The sequence below is a fragment of the Zosterops lateralis genome (genome assembly GCF_965231275.1).
Source record: "Zosterops lateralis genome assembly, chromosome: 8".
Classification (NCBI taxonomy): Eukaryota; Metazoa; Chordata; class Aves; order Passeriformes; family Zosteropidae; genus Zosterops; species Zosterops lateralis.
Window position 1 is genome coordinate 4,367,147 of NC_139768.1, and position 20,763 is coordinate 4,387,909.

Below are 20,763 nucleotides of genomic sequence, written 5' to 3' on the forward strand. Positions count from 1 at the left end.
TCCTCTTCATCTTTCTGAGAACATATTCATGCTTGCTACAGTCTTAAAAATCTACTTGTATTTTTGTCTGTCTTTCTAGAGTCTTTTGGAAGACAGCTCTACAATTTTCCACCCTAAGATATCTGATAGCCACACTAAAAATAGCCCCATGGCAATTCCTCTGTTGAAGATACACCTACTGGTATGTGTCGTGCTCATCATAGTTTAGAATCCTCTTGGACACTCAAACTACTGCTAATGCCCCAGGGGCTGTAACAGAATGAGTCTCAGTGTGCTCTTTAAACAATCATTAATAACTTGTGCCCATAATAAACCACATGAGAGTGTATCTATTTTTTGCACATCAAGTATGTCAAACTTAGTGCTCTCTGACAATGTGAGGGGAGAAGGAGGATGCAAATCAGTGAGTGAGGAGAGAGTATGAAGAACATCTTAGCATTGTTTGCACAGCTGTGGTGTCATGTTTTCCCCTTGCATTAAGTTTTCCAGTATTCCTGCCCCAAGCAGTTCAATACTCCACAAATATCAAACTATTTACATCTCATAATTCGTTAAGAGCCAAGAGTTATAGGAGCCAGGCAAAGTCCTACTTCTATGCATGTCTGCTCATCCTAGAGAAATGTGAGCTAGTCTCTCACTAGGGTTTTTCCTGAAAACCACCTCACCAAAGCTGCTGGGATGTACAGTGGTACCTCAGGTACCTCAGGAGAGACCTCCAGAGCTTCCCTGTGTTAGCTGCAGTGAATGCTGCTGCAGCAGGAATGATTCCTGAAAAGTTCTGTTATGTACTTTTTTCATATACATCAAATAATTGCATTTGGTGTGTCAGGGGATATCAAATATTATAAGAAAAGAATTAAAAGGCTTGAAAAAGTGCAGCTTTCAAGCTTAAGTTCACCTTTAAGGAAGTTCTGCAGTATTTATGTGTTATTCTGACTAAAACATCTCTTCTATCAAATTCTGGAGAGTATAGGCCTACATTTCTGCACTGCTCTGTGACCCAACACTTTCTAGTTTATTGCTTGGAAAGACATTCCTGCTTCTTTTTAACCTTTAAAATGGAATTTCAGGAGCAAGTAAACTAAATTAAACAAACAAACAAACAAACAAACAAAAAAACCCCAGAATTAAAAAAACCAGTCTCCATTATTCTATATTCAAACATTCAAATTAGTCACTAGATATCTTGCAGCCTTGCTTTTCTTTTACGTTTTTAGCAACATAATCATTACATAGATTAACTTTCCAAATGGAAACCTACAGAACAACAGTCAGGTTTGGAAAAGTCTAGCCCATTTTCTTCTTTCAAACAGAAGTTTGTAAAAATGTCTTATTGAAGAAAGAGGGAAATTGAGGCCATCTCAAAACATGAGCAAGAACCAAGCTACTAATGATACTGCTCATGAGCTAAATTGCCATGGAAAGCAATAAGCACCAAAGGCAAGGAGAGGAATGGAGTAGGTAGGGTGAGGGGGATGCATCTTGAAAAGTGAGAACATGTTTGATAGGATCTTCCCCTAAGGGGTAGAATAACACTCCTCTACCCTGAGAGCCTTTTGTTGCTCCTTTCCAACTGCTGCCTTCAGCCTCAACTCCAATCCTGTTACCCATCTATGGACAGCTTTGGTCAATTTATATTCTCAGGGTTGCCTCGATTTGGCCTTATAAACATGACAATGTTATAAACCTAACAACTGTTATAAACATAACAACTGCTATAAACATGACAGTGTCCAAAGTTAACAACTGCATGTTCTGCAGTACATCATTCACCTGCCTGGAGTTCCATTCACTTCCTGCAGGTGCGGAATTCAACACATGTTGTTATTACCTGGCCTTAAACTGGTGACATGGAGAAGGTCTGTCCAGAGCTTTGGGAGTACAGGGAAATAGGAGAGAAAAGGAAGTCATTATAGGATTCTGATTCTAGAGACTTCAAGTTCTACTCTGAGGCTTTTTTGAGAAGGCAGATGATAAAAATCCCTTAATTACCTCTAGAAAAAAACCCACATTCCTGCAAGCCCAAAAAGGTACACAAAATACAATATCCAAAACCAAGTAATGCAGTTGCAATTCATATTAAAAGGAGTTTGGAACCAGCATGATGCTTCCATGTGCTCCAGGCAATACAGTTTTTCAGATATACAAACAAAAGCAGATGTGTTGATTTTTAGTGGGAAAGTGATTTATCTCTATATATGATATCAGAAGCAGAGAACTGTGTACAGATGACATCCACATTTTAATAAGACCAGATGTAGTTTGGAGAGCAGGGTAGCAGGAAGGAAACATTTCAAAAATTTCAAAACAATAATCTAGAGTTAAATTTTTACTTGGTAATAAAGGGCCTCAAACAATTTAATACAGTAAAATGAAAAAGCAATATGATTATGAAAGAAAAGAACCTCCAGAGAAATAAAGCACCATGTAATTAAAAAACTCCCAAACCTATTGGCCTGGAGTGGGGCACAGTGTCAGCAGAAAAAGTGTAAACCCCACCCAAAACTCTGATAACCAGCAGCTGAGGCCAACTTTAATTTGGAGAGTGATTAAGCACTGGAGCTGATGGCCTTTATTGGAGGTGTGATTTTCAGATCAAGGTGATGATCAAGAAGATATTTTTAGCCAAAGATAGTAGAAAGATTATACAATTCTTGGCAAAATTTACTATCTTGCTTACTAGGGTTGTTCAGGACAGACATTTCCATACCCTTTTCCAGCTTTAAATTCTGTGAAATTAGACCTTCTTCAAATCCTTTGGAGGTGAGATCTCTTATTCAGTTTTTTACACAAACTCCTGCTATCCACTAAGGTATCTTGTAACATCAGTCGTATTTTTAACAAGGTTGCTGCTTCACAGCAGTAGAAGAGAAGAAATATGAGCACACACAACAAAGCTGTTAAACCCAGTGCTAAAATGCAAGCTCAAGAGAAGTGAGCCATGTCTGTAGGGCTGAGCAGTCACATAATTAGGAAAGTCTTTTTGTAGACAGCTGGCAATGATATAACGGGGTTTTCTTCCTATTCCGCTCCAAGAAAAATTGAGTATATTGAATGGGAATAAATCACACATCAATAAAATACAGCAGGAAAAACTCATGAGGAAACTCACTATTGAAACCTTGATCGACAGGTTTGCTGTGTCTGCACAAAGCTACCTATTAGTGCAGACACAGAGCAAAATACAGGAAATAATTAAGAGTATGTATTTGAGATTGGAACTAGGCAGAGTTCCATTAGGAAATCTCTTTACAGGTTTAGAATCTCTTCTCTAAGAAATTGAAGAGACAAGTAAGAGGCAAGAAAGACATATATTGCTGACAGCCATTTCCCAAACACCTATATTTGACTACCAAAACTCATACATTTGTGTTTTCTGGGTACAATATATAGCATTCTTTTTCTTTTGCTCACCATATTTTTCTAGTTACTATTTCCAACTTCAATTCTTCTATTTTTTTGGCTTGGGTGTTGGTTTTCGTTTGGTTTGGGTTTTTTTTTTTTTCCCAAGGAGAAGTTTTGACTTTTTTGTGCTCTTCACCATAGATTTTCTTTTTCAAACACTGTGAAATTACTCGGTGACATCGGTCAAGCCAAGGAATTAACCTGAAAATGGTTAAAAGACCATTTAATATTTGCCTCCTATTCCTCTACAGTACAACCAAAACAACAATATAAACATATTAGCCTGCTTTTCCTACAGTAATGGACACAGGGGATGGAGCTACATAGATGTGACCACTCTGTCCAGACAGGCCTTGTGCTGAGCTGGGCAAAAGAGAACAGAGGATAAAATGTCCCTAGAAAAATGCCCACAAAATCTAAAAAAATAATAATAATAAAAAATAAAAAAAAGGATAAAGGAAGTGAACAGAAATAAGTGAAAGGGATTTTCTAATGCCAGAGAGTAGTTCAGTGGCTGAACAAGTAATAGGAACACAGTTCTTCCCAAGTCCCCTCTATTGCCCTAACCACAAGATGTGCTGCTGCATACCAGCAATTATTCTGTGAGATCAAGACTTGATTCACTATTTAGAAGCTGAAAACAGACAAACAGTTCAGAAGTGTAGTAAGAAATCAATGGATTACTGTTAATTTCCTTCCCAGTATCCATTGTTTGCTATGAGATGCTTCCACACAGCATTTGTGGGAGCTCTCTAACCAACAATGCAGCCCTTCTTAATCCAAGCAGTAACATACTTTTCAAAGTTTCATTTCCAAGAAGATACTTCAGCAGCTAAAAGGTTTAAAATTTCTTATTTTGTCAAGCTCTTTATGGGGGCTGGGGAAAGAAAAGATTGGTACATTCAGCAGTGAAAATAAATTCCCCAAAGAAGAGGAGACGTCTTGGCTGTGAATAATTAATGGAAAAATGGTCAAAACATCAGTTGTGAAAACTCAGACTTCTAAAACTGTTCCTATGAGGTCTCAAATTTATTTACAGACAGTAACACATCTGTAGTTATAGCGATCTTCTGAAATAGGTCAAGATAGCCTTTTCTCTGCAGATTAGTTATCCAAGGCACAAAAGATTAACAGTAACATTCCCAAAGTCTGACTTGCTGCTAAACTAATAAAGACAGGTCACATTTTTTCTTGTCTTGATATGAAACTTATTCAAAACAGCAGGCTTTACTAACACAAAATGCTTTAAACACCCTGCAGAGAAGCAAAGGGTTTGTGGGTTATTTTTTCTTTTTTCTTATTGCAGCCATTTAGAAACACTGACAATCACTTATCTGAGGCCCACTGTAGTGGTACTGACACCAAAATTCAGTTCTCAACATACAACTACTGATTTTTACTCACCCTGGTTTTGCTTATGAGTGTAAATACTTCTTCAGCAAAGTAAAAAGTAAGAGAAATTTCTTCTTTCTTAGATAAAGAACACATCAGCAACTCATAATAGGCAATTACAAGGTTACACTGCATCAAGAAATATTTAACAGTGTGCCTAATAGGGGTACAGAATAACATGCAGCCAAACTCATTAAATGTAGAAATTTTTTGACTATTCTGTACTGTAGCTAAGGTTAAAACCAGATATTTTAAGGAGAGTGGTCAGAAGTCCAAAAGACAATGCCCTTGCATTCATCTGGCTCAGTCACACTGTAGGCTGTACAGATGCTGTATGACAAACACTGTCAGAATGGCTTGATTTTCTCTTTAGACTTGAGAAGTGTGGTCCTACAGAGGAAGACTATGGTTTGTGGTTTACTGATTGGAAAGATCTGCTGTGTCACTGTCTAGGTCAGCTGCATTGTGGCCAACCCTTGGCCAAAGGATAAATATACATGGTTTCCTCTTCTGCCAAGACACAGACTCCATTGACATGTACACTGGAAAGGGTAAACTAAACTCACCCCCTTCATCTCAACAGCTAGGCAATTTAGCAACATCTCAAATCTATAGCTAAAATTTCAGGCTTTTGTGTAGCACTGAGGAGATTTAACCAGTGATTATTTTCAAGATAGTAGAGCAAGACCTGCAAAGAACAAAAAAATTAGTTCATGCACAGTCCTGTGAATAATGATTTCCCTCATGTATCCCTAGAGATCCCCAGGTTAACAGTTAATGCAAGGGGTTTTGAACAAATTCTGCAAGACAATCTAGCTTAAGATAAATCTCAAAAATGTAAGAGGTGTCAGATATTGGACAGGACAGTCAAAGAAGAAAAATAATATTTTAGTAATTTTTCCTTGGCAAGATACTATTTTTTTCTTAAAAATAGACATTTTCCAGTCGTATTTGTATATCATTTTCCAACAGAATCTGATGTAATCAGAAGTTACTGAAAAGATGAAAAAGAACCATAGCCCTTTACACTTATACCAGAAAAAGAGAAGAAAAAAATAGCCAGAGGTAGGAAATCTACTTGGAGAAAGTTTGTCAGAGCTACAACTTCAGTCAGCTCAAAGTCTTTTAGTGTACAATACTTGAGAAGTTCTAACTAACCACAGTCTATAATAAATAATTCCTTTTCAATAATCATAAAATTTTTACTGGGAAACTAGTGAAAAATTATTGAAGACAGCATAGTCTACCATTGAGATAAAAAGCAATAGCTGCTCAGTCAAAGCAGTGTGGTTTCTTCAAATAAAATCTGGTCCCTCCTTCAACAATTTGACTACACTAATACATTAACAGAATAGCCAATAATACAGTTTTATGTGCTTTTTCACAAGGCATTGTGAAGAGCTGTCTCACAAATATTAACAAGGAAAATAAATAGTGTGAGCACACATGCCTGCAACCAGAGATATCCAGATCTCTTCTGCCAGGGAAGAAATTGTATAAATTTATTCCTAAACAGAGGAAGAAAACATAATAATGGAATAACTCAATCTCTTTTTATTAATTGTATTATTGATACATTTATTAGAGATTGGAAAACAGAAGAGAGTCAGGAAATGAAGGAGCTCTGAAGAAATAGGCAAACTTTTTTAAAGAGAAGTAGAGGAATAAGGGGGATCAAGAGGAAAAGAACATTCTGTGTTGCTTTATATTGAAATACACCATCAATACTTAAAGTTTTATTAAAAAAAAAAAAAAGGCAGAGCCCAGTACGATTAAATAAATTATTTTAAAATACGATTTTTCGAGAAAAATGTTAATGGGCATCAAGTGTAAAGTCAAAACCAAATAACTTTGCTTTATATGCCAGTGAGAACTGTTAAGTCATGAACATTTATACAGGTACATTTGAGAAAGTAAATCTTTGAGAAAGGATTTATAACATTCAAAACTATGCACTGTGGTTTGCAGAGCAGATGCTGGACTCCTTCCAGGGCATGGAAGCATTCCACACAGAGCCAGGATGCTAGGAGTGATTATGGCAGATCCAGAGCCTTCCTCTTGTTAGAAGAGGGTGAATAAATAATAATTCTGGGAATCTGTCATAACCAGCCAGTGGAAAAAAAAGGAAGCTGGAGATATTCCAGGTAAGGTAGAGCAAAAACGGTTTTTTCACTGGGTTTTTGTTGAGTTTTAGTTTGTATTAATTCTAACAATGTCCTCCAAGAACACCAATATCCCAGTTTAACCTGTACCTATATTGCTGCATGAGCAGAAGTTGAGCAGTAATAGAAGAACTTTAAGTGAAAAAAAAAAAAAAGTTTAAAGTGCAAAGCTCATAATAAATTCTTAGCTTATGCTTGAAACTTCAGGGCCTGGGCAGGCACTTAAAAGCCACAAACACACAGGTGGCCAAACAAACCCTGGCTGCTGCAAGGATCCAAAGCCACTGCTGGAGGTTTGGGGTTTCATTGCCTTCTCTTGGCAGCCTCTTTAGCTCGAAGGGGTATCAGCATTAGCTGACACTGTGCAGTGAAGTGTCTGTAACAGACATAACTGATCATGGGAAGAACAAGAAAAAAACCTTATTTTTGTTCCCCACAAGTATTCCACAGGCAGTGGGTGGGGTTGATGTTTAAAGCCTTTCCCAGCTTGAACTCAGAGGTGCCAAAAGGCAGATGGGTGCTTTAAATTCGCTGTTTGCCTTAACAGCACTGCAACTTTACAGTGCTGTCTGAGCGCTGGGAAAAGAAAGGAATAAATTAAATAAAGGCTTTTAGAGGTCCCCAGTAGCTGCTGTCACTCAAAACACAGCCACTCTTAATCCCAATTCCAAAAAAGGGTGGAAACCGTTCTCCTGAAAATCATGTGGCAAAGCAGCCTAAAGCTAAAGGTTCAGACAAGCTCCTTGCTCTCAGCTCCTGGGGGATGCCAGCAGCTTTAGCAGGCAAGGCAGCTCAGTTTTCACTTTCGTTGCACTTTCGCTTTCACTTCCATCTTGCTTTCGCTTTCACTTTTGTTTCAGTATTGCTTTCACTTTTGGTTTACTTTTGCTTTCACTTTCGCCGCACTTTCGCTTTCACTTTCCTTTCAATTCCGCTTTCACTTTCTCTGCACTTTCAGTTTCACTTTTGTTTCAGTTCTGCTTTCACTTTCGTTTCAGTTCAGTTTTCTCCACTTTTTTTCCCCACTATCTTTTCCACTTTTTTTTACTTTTTTCCCCATTTTCCCACTACTTTTTTTACTTTTTTTCTACTTTTTTTCCAGTATTTTTTCAATTTTTTTTCTCCACTATTTTTTCCACTTTTTTTCCACTTTTTTTTCTCCACTTTTTTTTTCCCCACTTTTTTTCACTTGTTTTCTCCACTTTTTTTCTCCACTTTTTTTTCAAATGTAAACAATGAAATAAAAGACAAATATTCTTCATGTGTCCTTTAAAGAAGGCTAGAATTCAGTGGGACAAAAATTCTGGAAGCAGACGCGCTGACCAGGATTTTTTCTAACCAAAAATTTTTCTTATTTCAGAGGTAAAGGCAGGATAAGAGTTTGCATCCCAAGTGTAGACCATTTTTTTCAAGGAAGGGGATGTATTTCTAGAATATCCACTGTTAAAGCACACTCATCAAGTCCATGCTATGTGGGTTACTGACTAGAGTTAGAAATTAGAGGTCAGAGTTTTGGCTGTCTCTTCCTGCTGGGGGTTCGCATTTATCCACATTCAAATCAGTTCTTTGGTTCAAACCTATATACCTACAGAGTTTGTTTTTATAACACCTAACAGAGGAATGAACTCTTATTTAATGTTGATAAAGGACTTTGCAATTCAAGAGAACCATTAAGTTGAGGGTCACTGAAGAAAACCTTTTTTTTAGAGCAAGAAAATAATTTTTACAGGAGCATTTTCTTTTTCCCTTGATGGCTGAAACTTGTCTCACAGCACTGACAAAATCCTGACTTAATGGGTGTTTAGTGTCCTATGACAAATAATACATACTTTTGATTCCATTTCAAGCAAATAAGTAATCAGTACTGCATTGGGCCACTAAGCTTCACAGAAAGGATAAATAGCCTCCATAATGAAAGAAACATAAAAACAGCAGAAGTAAAGATAAACCATTCAAGGTATCACAGCATGAAAACATTTTGTGATTCCTGAAGTGCCAGTATGGCAAACTTTCATGTAATATTCTGTGCTCTTCAAAAACATAGAGGGGGGTCATCTTACCATTTTGAAATCCTTGCTGACAAAAATAACAAAAATTCTGGTTGAGATCTGTCTTTCATGCCTCCACAAAAGAGAAAGCATAAAAAGCTGTGTGAGGAAATCAACAACAAAAAACCCAAACAAAACTCCCAGAAACAAACAAACCCCCCTCAAACAAAGAGCCAAAACAAAGAAACTCAGCAACAACAACAAAGACTCACACAAGGGGGAGAACTATTATAATAAATCCTAAATGGATGGGAAGGGGAAAGGCAGGAGTTTGCATTTAGCCCCAGGACCAGCACAGAAGTAACAGAAATATATTTCATCTTCTCTTAAAGGCAAGGAGAAAAGCCAGAGGAACAGTGGAGTTCATGCTCTGGCCTCAGGTAGGCTCACCTGGAGAACATTATGCCAATGTTTTAGTCCAGACCAGAACTAGTTCCTGTCATAAATACAGTTGGGACTGTTCTCACTTGTTTTTATTCACATCTCAGAGCACCCATAGCATGTGCTAAACAAATCTGTGCTCTGACTGCTGGCCTAGATGGCAAGACTATCATCTTGCCTTAGGGAGAAAAAAACCACAAAAATGTGTAGGATGGGGATGCCAGATCCATTGATCCTTTTAAAAAACCCTAAATCACTAACACAGATACAACCCTATTTGCTATCCACCCCTTGGGCTGGACTATTACTTCTCCAAAAAGACATTCAAAACAATAAGCACCCAAACTATTACAAGCCAAGAAAAGGAACAAAGAATTTACTGATAAAGAATAACTCAGTGAGGAAAAGTGAATGATTAGAGAAGCAAATTGAAAACAATTAGGCTTTTTCCAAAACTTTGAGAATTACCAGAAGCCAAAAATTTGAGACACCTCAGCAGGATATATGGCTCTTGCAATTTCTTCTGAGTTCTAACTGAGTGATTTTCAAGCTTTCAATGGAATATGCAAGGACCACAGAGCCATAGTAGTCCGATTAAAAATGCATTATAGAACCCAAGGAGACTAAGCTCTATCTCTGGTAACTCAGTGGAATTTATTAGTCCTTGCAGGCTGGCTGCTATTATGATGAAAAGCAATTATTCATGTTGAAAGTGTGACTGTTAATTTAAAAATGTCCCAATGTAGCCCAAGTCTCCTGCTACCACAGAGCCATCAAACTATCCAGAATGCAGATCTTTATAGTGTATAGCATGAATTATTTATTTATTGATCTTCTAGAACCATTCTTTATGAAAGAATTACAGTCACATAGCCATGATGGTGGAAGGAAAAAGAGAATCTTCCCAGTATACAAACAGTATAAGATAAAGGTATTTTAAAACAGAGAATAGAACCAAATCTGAACCCCATTCAAACTGTCCAACTACAGCTGAAAATTAATTATGATTTTGGAATACTTCTGCAAATTGCTACTCCAGCTGACACTCCAGCCACAGTTAACCACAAATCAAAGCCAAACCACAACATTTTACTGGGGATATTAATTATCACTGTCAGTTCTTCTCAAAAGACTTTTTAAAGAGAATCATAATTTTGGCAATAATTGCAGCACAGTCATATTTTTAGTTCATCAAGAGGAAAGTTTTAAAAGAAATAAAGGATTTTATTTCCAATATATTGTTGAATTCTTTACTTAGTTTAGGTAAGCATAAGACAAGTGAAACATTTTGGTAACACTCAGTTTGCCAAGGGATGCCTGATATATTTCTGCTAACACAATAAAAACCACAATGCAGATAAGTGGCTGTGGGTTTTTTCCCCTAGCTGCATGAATCCTCTTATCTCACTTCGAGACATCTGGCAAAACAGGGAAGCAGATGCAGGATACTGACATCTTCATGCAAGTCACTCATGACCTAGAAAGAAACAGGCTGATCCTTTCTTGTGCTGTGCCTCGTTGGGGATGTCACTATTCGTCATCCCCACTTTGCTATATTTTGATATAGATACAATTAAAACACATATGCTTACACCAGAGGCAAAAGGACAAGCACATATAACGTTACACCAGTGATAAAGCAGAATATGAACTTTTTTTTCTGCAGAGCCTTCAGTTGTGCTTTGGACCACTCTGGTTCTCAGTAATGAGGGCCAACACCCTACACCCCAACTTTTAGACCATAAAAACCAACTTGCATCTGTTCCTTTGGAACTAATCCATACCTGACAGTGTTCTAACTCTTAAAATGGTAAATAATAACAACACATTTCTAACACTTGAAGAGTCTTTAAATTTAATTCTCTGAACCTAAGACAGCAAAGATGAACACAGACTAGCAGCTAAACTCCTACTCAGTGCCATGTCCTTGATTCAAAATACATTAGCAACTGAGCAAAAACAAGCTAGACCTACAGAAAGAAGGTTCAACAATTTCATATGTTCAGTAATTTCATCTTTACCACTAGAAGTGGTAGTAAAAAACTGCATATTCCACAAATGTAAAATAAATACATAATTACTATCTAAAATTCTAACTTGTTTTGTTTTTGAAAAATCTAGCTGGTTTGGGGACTCAAGGTTCAACATGTATGATTTTAATTTAGGGTTTTCGTGAAAATATTACCAATGAACAGAGTGTTTTTAGTAGAAATTTCACTAACTCAAAAAGAATGTAACAAAACTAGCTCAGTTTGCTCAAGTATTGTCCCATTTCTCTAGAGAACTGGATACATTCTTGCTGAATATAATTTCATTGCAGCATTTTTAAATTAAAATGTGCAGGGGTGGGAAAAACTTTTTTTTTTTTTTTTTTGTGAATGCAATACATAAACTGTGCCATTAGCAAAGCTGAAATTTGGCAATGGCAGGAACACAGGGTACCTTTGACAGAACTGGTTTGTGCCAGTGAGCTGAAGCGACTTTCCTGAAAGATGTTTCAGCTGAATGCATGAAAGGCAACCAGCACAGGAGGAAGCCAGCAAGACAATGTTTAAGCTATGATTTTCTATACTTACCCTTTCTATTTCCCAGGATAAAAATGTGCAAGACTTTTTGCTATGGTTTGAAAGATGAGAACTAAGATTTCACTGTGACATCCACCCATTCCTTCATGTCCCTATTTACCCAGCAATTCACTTTTGACACTCTTAATGAATGTCTCTGACAGTGCTGATGGGGATGAATGTTTTTCACTCAGTGACAGGGATACTGTGGCAGAAACAGTGAGATGGACACATATCAGCTGGCCTACAACTCAGGCTGAGACAAGTGAAAGAAAACAAGGTGCAATCGATATTAAAGGTGGGAAAATAAATGCTATGCTTTTTTCACTTGTTCATCAATAAATATATTATCTGTTCATTAGCTGTCTACATCTCAGAGCAAATATGAAATTCCATAAGGTAGAAATATTGGAAAGTTAATTTTGGAGCAATTACACCTTTGCAGACTTCCTCAGCTTTCATTTTTATTTTTCATTCAACAGGTTATTAGTGTTAATGATACCCTTGGCTAATCCCATCCTCACAGGACCAGGTGGTACATGTTAACACTTCCAAATTAACAGCTATGTTTCAGATAGAGACACTGGTAGGCTTGTTCAGCCCTTTATAGGAGAAGTAGTTACTTGTCTCACTGCACCGGACGGGGTCAGGTCGGTACTCGTGGGTTGGCACCAGTTTTAACTTAAGAGGTTCATTGTAAGGGTCTGCACCAGTGTTAAGGCCAACACAGAGAGTAAAAATAAAGTTTCACATTAGCAGGGAAGAAAATTTTTCAAAAGAATGATATGGCTTAAAATATTCCAGTTTTACACCAAGAAGCAAGGTACACTTTTCCCTATACCCTTCTGCCTATACCCTTCTGGTTCATTTATCTACTCTAATCTTCACTATAACTCCATTTTTGTTATTTAGGATTGCATTGAAGAAACAAAGAATATGTCTTGCTAGAAATTCATGTTTTACCTTCAGTTGAATTAAACTGGGCTAACATGAACTTGAGCAGGGACAAGCAACTTTATACCAAGAATTGTTTTTACACAGGCTTTGAAAGAACACTTTTTTCCTTGGGAATATTTCATTTTTCTTGGTGAGTGACTGGAATGTACTGCTTCTACTAAACAAGACATATGTGTGAGAGAGAATGACGTTTGTCAATTGTATTAATTGAGGTGGAAAAAACCCCTGGGTTAAAAATGAAGAGGACAGTTTTTAATGTTTTAAAGTAATTCTAGTGTTCCATTAGCAGTGCTAACTTATGTTAATGTCACTGTGATTTTTATCTGTGATTGACAGATGTATATATATGGAAAGGTTTTTTTTTTTTACTAGAACTGTTCAGTGCATATTTATGTCTGCACCAATATCATTGTTCTCATAAAACCATGTACCTAGACTGATGTAGTAAACCTAATCCAAAACTGGTACAGCACATGTGTTACAAAAGCTGATGACTTTTAGGCCCTTGGTGGGATGGTAGCAGGGAACAGCATCTTCCTGCCCAGAGCTGTAAAAGGATGGGTAATTACTGTACCACTGTAGTCATTCCACTGCCTGCATCAGACAGCTCAAAAGCTGATGGTCCTGGCAAATTCTGTAGGTGTATGAGGTGTGCTGACTGAGGCAAGAATTGAGCCCTTGTGTGAGACAGAGGTCCAAGTTTCAGAAATAATAACCTTGTGTCTTCAGCATCTGCAGTTCATTCCTTTTATTCAAAGAATAGCCTGAAACTTGCTTGGAGAGTTTCCAAGTCTGATATAAATATTGTGCTGACTCAAAGTACCTAGGAAACAAACTTCCCTGCAAGAGGGTTAGTGCCAATTAAGATTGGCAACTAATTCTAGGCTACTCTAGAAATAACATGGCAGCTCAGCATGGATAAGATACATACACTCATGAACAAATAAGTCATTCTGTTATTCAGCCTATCACACAGAGGGGATAAAAAAGAAAAAGAAAACCCACAGACAATCCTGGGTATGTACAGAAAGCATTAAGGAGAAATTAATGAGAGTGTAAGGCTGACACAGGTGGTAGTGGTGTGCTCTGTGATGGCTGGAGTGCCAGCAGAGTCCCATACCATGAATAAAATAATGCTTCCAGACCTGATTTGACTTAAGGACAATCCCAAAAACCAGTCAAATACTCCATTATTCAAAAGATAATTGTAGATACAACCCCAGCTTCCAACCCCACCACAGCCACTCTGTTTGCAGGTCCCAAAAGTTCTCTGTTGTCATTTTCATCTCCTATTTACCACTCTGCCATTTCTCTGGCTGCAGAAGCATCAGCAGCTGTTCCAAAGAAGACACTTCCAGGTAAAGCAGATTGGCTCCCCTGCACCCACTTCTCCCTAACTGCTACTGCTCTTCTCATCTGCTCTGCTCTTTTCCTTGGACTCTCTCTCTTGGATTCCTGGGTCAACCAAGTGAAAGGGTTTAGGATGGGCTAAGGAGAAGGAATAAGATACTTCAGCTACTGTTTTGGACACAGATGCTGAACTTTTAGAACAGTACTAGAAACAAGGAGATACTGCCTTTCAAAATTAAAATAATGGAACAATTCAGATGACTGTGCTGCAGCTGAAGGTGGTACAGGAAGCTTTGTAAAACAATACAGAAAGATCAAACCACGATTTTTTACATAACTAGGGTAACCAGGGTTTATTTCATGCAATTACTCAGCAATGCACTGACATCTTAACAGAGAGCAAGCAAGAAGGCCCCAAGACTTGAAACCACAAACTGGCCAGGTGCAGAATCCTCTTGGTGTGCTCCAAGAGGATCTGTTACACCAATTACCTACTTGGTGGTTTGAGACAGTCTTGCAGGAATTGTGCTTCACACACTATCCACAGCAAATCCTTACTGCATATGGTATATATTTACTACATATGGGTGAACTATACCTTCACATCCATATATTTCCAGGATTTTCTATGTCAAAGCTATAGGAGGAAGAAAACAGGATTTTTTTACTTTTGTACCTAAGCTGATCCTTTAGATAGGTGCAAAAATCCTTGGTGTTACATACCCAAGCATTTGCCAGACTCACTTTGACTAACTTTGGTTTATGTTACGTTTCTCTGCCAGCAGTGGAACTGTTGTACCTACACAGAGAGCACAAGTGGTTTTCACATCCATAATTCACAAATGCCACATGCAGATGTGCCCTCAAAGTTTACAACCCTGCTGAAATGCCTTCTCATAATTCGAAGAGTGCTTACACAGTTGCCAGCTCATAGCAAGATTATTTCATAATAAGATAAGAATCTCTGCTGCAGCAGATGAAAAACATTCATTTGGAATATTCCAGTGACATTGCAGATGAACAGCCTATTGCATTATGCATATCCTGATTACAGAAACTGGAGATTACAGTGGGTTCAGGTTACCCATGTTCTCTAGTCTTACTGGAAGTTTTGGGAATTCATTCTATTTTCCTCCTGGAGCCCCATCTAATCTGGAAGAAGACTAAGAAGACAGCAATTCAGACCAAGAAGCACTTAAAAGCACAATAATCCAGGATATTTGTAGTAGGGCACATCAATTTTTAAAATATGGAGGACCATAAAAATTTTCTTTAAAAAAATTAAAATCATATGTAAAGTTTAAAGGCTGACATCATCTAAAGGTATGAACATTGCAAGCAAGAACATAAATACATTAGACTATGAAACAAGTCCTGGCCAGAAGTGGAAAATCACATTCCTCACTCTTGCAAAGATGCCATGGGAAGGGTGCAGCCACAAGATGTGCAGATCCCTGCACACAGGAAGGGGACAGGCTGAGTGAGCAGCAGTTATAAGGAGATTTTGGATAAATTACATCATCACCCACTACTTAAACAATAAGACTAAAGCAGCTGAATCCTGCCTCTGTGTTAGCCTTTGACTTGCTTCAAGGTTTCTGTTTTCCAAGTCACTTAAACCATTCCATGTATTCAAAGTTTGATGTTAAAGTTCCATTTGGTTTTTTACTTCAGTAGCAGTAGCCATAAATGAAATCAAAAGGATTTGTAGATTTTTTGGCAACAAAAAGCTGATGTAAAATCCACGTAGTTGATGTCACTTATGATGTCTGGAAGATATTTCAAACCCATCAGGCTACCTTGTTGGGCACTTTTGTTTCAAATATTTCTGAGAAGAACAGATGCAGTTGACCTTAGCACCTTTTTCTGTACTGTCACTTCTCTGCTAAACAGACCATTTGTATCCATCTTCTCCTCACTTACTTATGACTCCCAGAGGTGAAGAGTGGACTTCCAATGAAAAAAAACAGCTATCTTGAACTTAAATGGACTGTAACAAGTGTGGCAGCAGCATTTTGCTAAGAGCAGTACTAAATCCAGAAATGGGAAGGAACTGCCTGAAACTATTTTCCAGAAGAAAATGCACTGGAGACCAGGATGACAACTGAACCTCAGAGTGGGTGCTTTTCAGTCAAGCTCCTCATTATGCATGCATTTGCAGCCTTTCCCTCCCTGATATGCCAAACAAAGCGTCTATTGAATTTACTCACGCCCCTGCATGGTTACTGGAAGCCACCAGGGCTACTGTCAAGGGGCAATGACAGCCCAAAGCTCTCAGTGTTCAAACGCACCTGGGGGAGTGCATAGCACCCCTCACATCATAAGGGGTTGCTGCATTCATGAATGCAGCTGCTGCAATAAATGCACCTTAACTCCACCTTCTCTTGCCCCGCAGCCTTCTCTGCTGTGTTGCCTAAATAAACCAATCCAACCACCTACAATGAGAACTATATTCAATTTAGGGGGGAAAGTATCAAAATAGACCAAAAAAACTCTTCATCCACAACATTGCATCACCTTGACCACTCTTTGTTTTGATCTCTGCTTTTGGCTGCTATTGCTCCAAGAGCCCTGTTATCTTTTCTGCCTGTTCAGAATTCCCATTTCCTTCACAGCATCTTACTAAACAGAGTGAACAGTGGAGCTACCAAATAAAAATACATGTATTTCACTTAGCCAGTAAAAGAGGGACGTGATAACAGAAATTGTCTTTAAAGGAAGGAATTGGCATGCCTACAAAAAACTCTAAACTCCACAACAGCAAAACAAGCAGCTTCAGCCTAGTTCCCCCTTCTAGACTCTGCCATATCCTGACTTTTTAAATACCATCTGCCAGAAGGGCAAGGTCCTCAGATGTGATATCTGTTTCTTGAGTTTTTTCTTTATTTATCAGCAAATTATAGAAAATCCTCCTCCACATTTTATTAAGTTACTAAGCCTCATCCACCTTTTTCATCTTTAAAACACTATGCAACTGCTTGAGTATGGGATGCAATTTGATTGAATTCTTCTGTTATGATCTCTTGTTGTGGACAGAGCAAAAAGACCCTTTACACTGGTAGAAGTTTGTTCCTTCTCATGCTGATGCACACATTTTAAAATATGCCCCAAAGGGCTTCAAGGGCTTCTATGCCAAGAAAGTGTAGAAAAGAGTGAACTGCATTTGTGCTGCAAGGGCTTTGTCAAAAAAAAAAAAAAAAAAAAAAAAAAAAAAAAAAAAAGTAGCCTCACTAAAGGAATTCAGTCTGATTCAGCTGTTCTAAGCTTGACCTTGCAGCTCTGAAAAGTTAGAATCTTCACCTGCATTTAAAGTCCTGCAAGCAGATAGCTCTGCTGCCTTAACTAGCAGCTCTCAAGAGTTGAATGCATCCATCTTTGGTGTTTGCTACTGACAATTAAGCAGCATTTTCTACGGTGTGTACTGACCCTCATTTTCTGTTGCTTGTAACCATGCCTTTTCAGAAAGCACCTCTTTTCTTATCTTGGCAGAGACATATGGATTATTACAGCAAACCAAGATGCCAACTTTGATGTTTCAAAGATATTTTTTTTGTGTTATCTAAGTAAGGAAGGATTTTTCCCCCCCAAAACCATACTGGGAAGACACATTAATTTTTACCTTTTTGTCACTCAGCAAAGAGCACAAGGAGCTATGACCAAGTTTTAAAGCCACCTCCTTTGAAAGCTCCTGGTTTGATTACTACAGTGTTTGTACCAAGGCAAGAAACAGCTGTCCTGCTCCACTCATGGCAGGGGAGGCAGCAGGGAAGAAGAGTTTGTGAACTGTAATTACCAGCTTACCCACTCCGGCTCCTTCCTAAAACAGGAATCATCCATCATCCTCTTTTGTGCTACCGACTCCTTAAAAGGCCTACTCGGCTTTAAGTCCCGGGTATCCCACCGCAGCCCGGCTCCCCAGGAGCCCACGCCAGGCCTACCTAGATGGATTTCAAAGGGAGCATCGCGCCTCTCGCCTGCCTTATTTGGGAAACCCCAACCCTGCACGGCTTGGCACAACCTCAAGGCTCCCTAAACTCTGCCAGAGACACAGATTTAACGAGAAGGAACATCAGATTTGCCATGAACTCCCCCAGCATCGGGCAAGAAAGAGAAATTAGAGAGGAAAAAAAAAAAAAAAAAAAAAAAAAAAAAGAGAGGGCGGGTTGAGAGCCGAGAGAAATTTGCCGAGTTAAAAACAAACCCAAAAGGGCCCAGCGAGGAGCCCCTGGGAGGAAAAGGGAAGGGGGGGAAAAGAGGAAAGGGGGGGGGAAAGGGGAAAAAGGAAAGGGGGGGGAAAAAGGAAAGGGGGGGGAAAAGAGGAAAGGGGGGGGAAAAGAGGAAAGGGGGGGGGAAAAGAGGAAAGGGGGGGGAAAAGAGGAAAGGGGGGGGAAAAGAGGAAAGGGGGGGGAAAAGAGGAAAGGGGGGGGAAAAGAGGAAAGGGGGGGGAAAAGAGGAAAGGGGGGGGAAAAGAGGAAAGGGGGGGAAAAGAGGAAAGGGGGGGGGAAAGGAAGGAGAAGGAGGAAAAGGAAGGGGAAAAAGGAAGGCTGGGAAGCGGAGCGAGAGAGCCAGGCGGGGAGCGGCCAGCGGTGCGGGGACACCGCGGGGACACCCAGGGGACACCCGGGGCACTCTCTCCGCTCTCGGGCGGCCCGGGGACACCCGGGGGACACCCAGGGCACTCTCTCCGCTCTCGGGCGGGCCGGGCGGGGGCGGAGCGGCGCCGGGACCCCCCCACACCCCCGGGAGGCCCGTGGGGGCGCGGCCGGAGCGCCGGCAGCCCCTCCCCGCCGCTGCCTGCGGGAGTGGGAATAAAGACAGATAGCGGGGCAGGCGGGACGGAGCGCGCACGGAGTTTCCTGCGGAGCCCGCGGGAGGAGGAGGAGGAGGAGGAGGAGGAGGCAGCGATGCCCGTGCGCGGGCGCCGCCGGCCTTAGGGCAGCCAGAGCGGAGCCCCCGGCCCGTCCTCTCCTCTCCTCTCCTGTCCTCTCCTCTCCTCCGGGCGGCCGGGAGGGAGAGCCCCGGGCAGGGACGGGAGAGCGGCACTGCCGGAGGGAGGGGGGACAAGATGAGCTTGTTGTCAACCATCGACACCAGCGCCGCGTCCGTGTACCAGCCCGCCCAGCTCCTCAACTGGGTCTATCTCTCGCTGCAAGACACGCACCAGGCCAGCGCCTTCGATGCCTTCAGACCCGAGCCCTCCTCGTCACAACACCCCGACCTGGGCTACACCAAGAGCACCCCGGAGCTGGGCTCCTCGCTCAGCTCCAGTTATCTCAACAGCTTCTTCCAGCTCCAGCGGAGCGAGGTGAGTCCCCCCCGGGCCGTGAACCGCCATGATTCCTCTGCATCCTCCTCCTGCCCCCTTTTCCCGGGCCGGTCCGAGCCCTCCCCAGGCGGGGCAGCCCCGCTCCGTGCCGGGCACTCCGGGCCGGCTCTGCCTCCTTGTTCTCCTTGTCCTCCTTGTCCTGCTGCAGCCCCGCCGGCCCCTTCCCGCTCCTCCCGCTGCCCCAGTCCCGTTAACGGGCCGGGAACAGGCGCGGCTTTGGCGCTTTGGCCGCCGCCTCCTCCTCCCGCCCGCCGTGTTGACAGTCTGGTCAATGGTTACACGGATTTCCCGTGCGCGGCCGGAGGGACGGCGGGCAGGACACGAGAAAAGTGCTACATCCGTCATAACTTGCAAAAATAATACCGCCACCACCACTACCTCCTCTCCCCCCCTCCCCCTTTTTTTTCCTAAAGTGTTACTTTAAAGCTCGACACAAGATCCTTAAAGTGTTACTTTAAAGCTCGATACAAGAATACACATGGCTTTATGAGAGATCAAAAGCAGAGGCACTGTTTGAAAGGAAGAGATGTAAACAGGAACGTGGTAAAAACAGCGAAAAAAAAGAGAAAAAAGTTCTGTGCACGTTTCATAATGCAAAGCAAGAGTAAATGTGTAAGCAAAGGGAAGGAAGCTAAAAAAAGTGGGGTGTGCAAAGACAATTCGCTGTGGAACTGCCTGTCGCAGGAAGTTGTTGAGGTCAAGCACTTCTGCATTGGAGGGATTTTGTATGTGTGGAGACACTGCGATAAGGCACCTCGCACACCACAGCTCCCAGGCGCTCCAGAAAAGATCCAGATACAGTTTGGCAGTGGGACTGCCACTACAGTCCTGCTGTGGGACTCCTGCCAGAGGCATTCGACTGTGTTTGATATGGTCAGATGGACTGTACATCCCAACCTGCTCTGGCACTTCACACAGAATGACATTTCAAAGTCCTTCTAGCGCCTTTTATGTTAAACGTCGACTCAAAATACGCCCTTCTGTTGAGTCAGAAAAGTTATGGAGTTGTTCATTAGAACCGAATTCCCCAACTGCTCTCGTAATGGAGCTGCTAACAGTTGAGAGCCAGAGTTATATAGACACATTTTCCTTTAATTAGAAATTCTTTATCCTTTAAGAATTTAGCAAAGCACACCCAGCCTCAAAATAGGCACTGTTTTTGAGAATATGTGGCTCAA

General features: G+C 40.6%; 2 protein-coding genes across 2 annotated transcripts in view; one reads left to right on the plus strand and one right to left on the minus strand.

Moving 5' to 3' along the window:
- ANXA11 (annexin A11) overlaps nt 1-20,763 on the minus strand; it is a 190,227-nt gene that overhangs the window by 37,903 nt on the left and 131,561 nt on the right. The window lies entirely within an intron of this gene.
- ZCCHC24 (zinc finger CCHC-type containing 24) overlaps nt 19,156-20,763 on the plus strand; it is a 101,975-nt gene continuing 100,367 nt past the window's right edge. Inside the window, exon 1 of the mRNA XM_083866716.1 lies at nt 19,156-19,564. Coding sequence (XP_083722842.1) covers nt 19,325-19,564 — 240 coding nt within the window. The 5' untranslated portion in view covers nt 19,156-19,324. The remainder of the gene's footprint in view (nt 19,565-20,763) is intronic.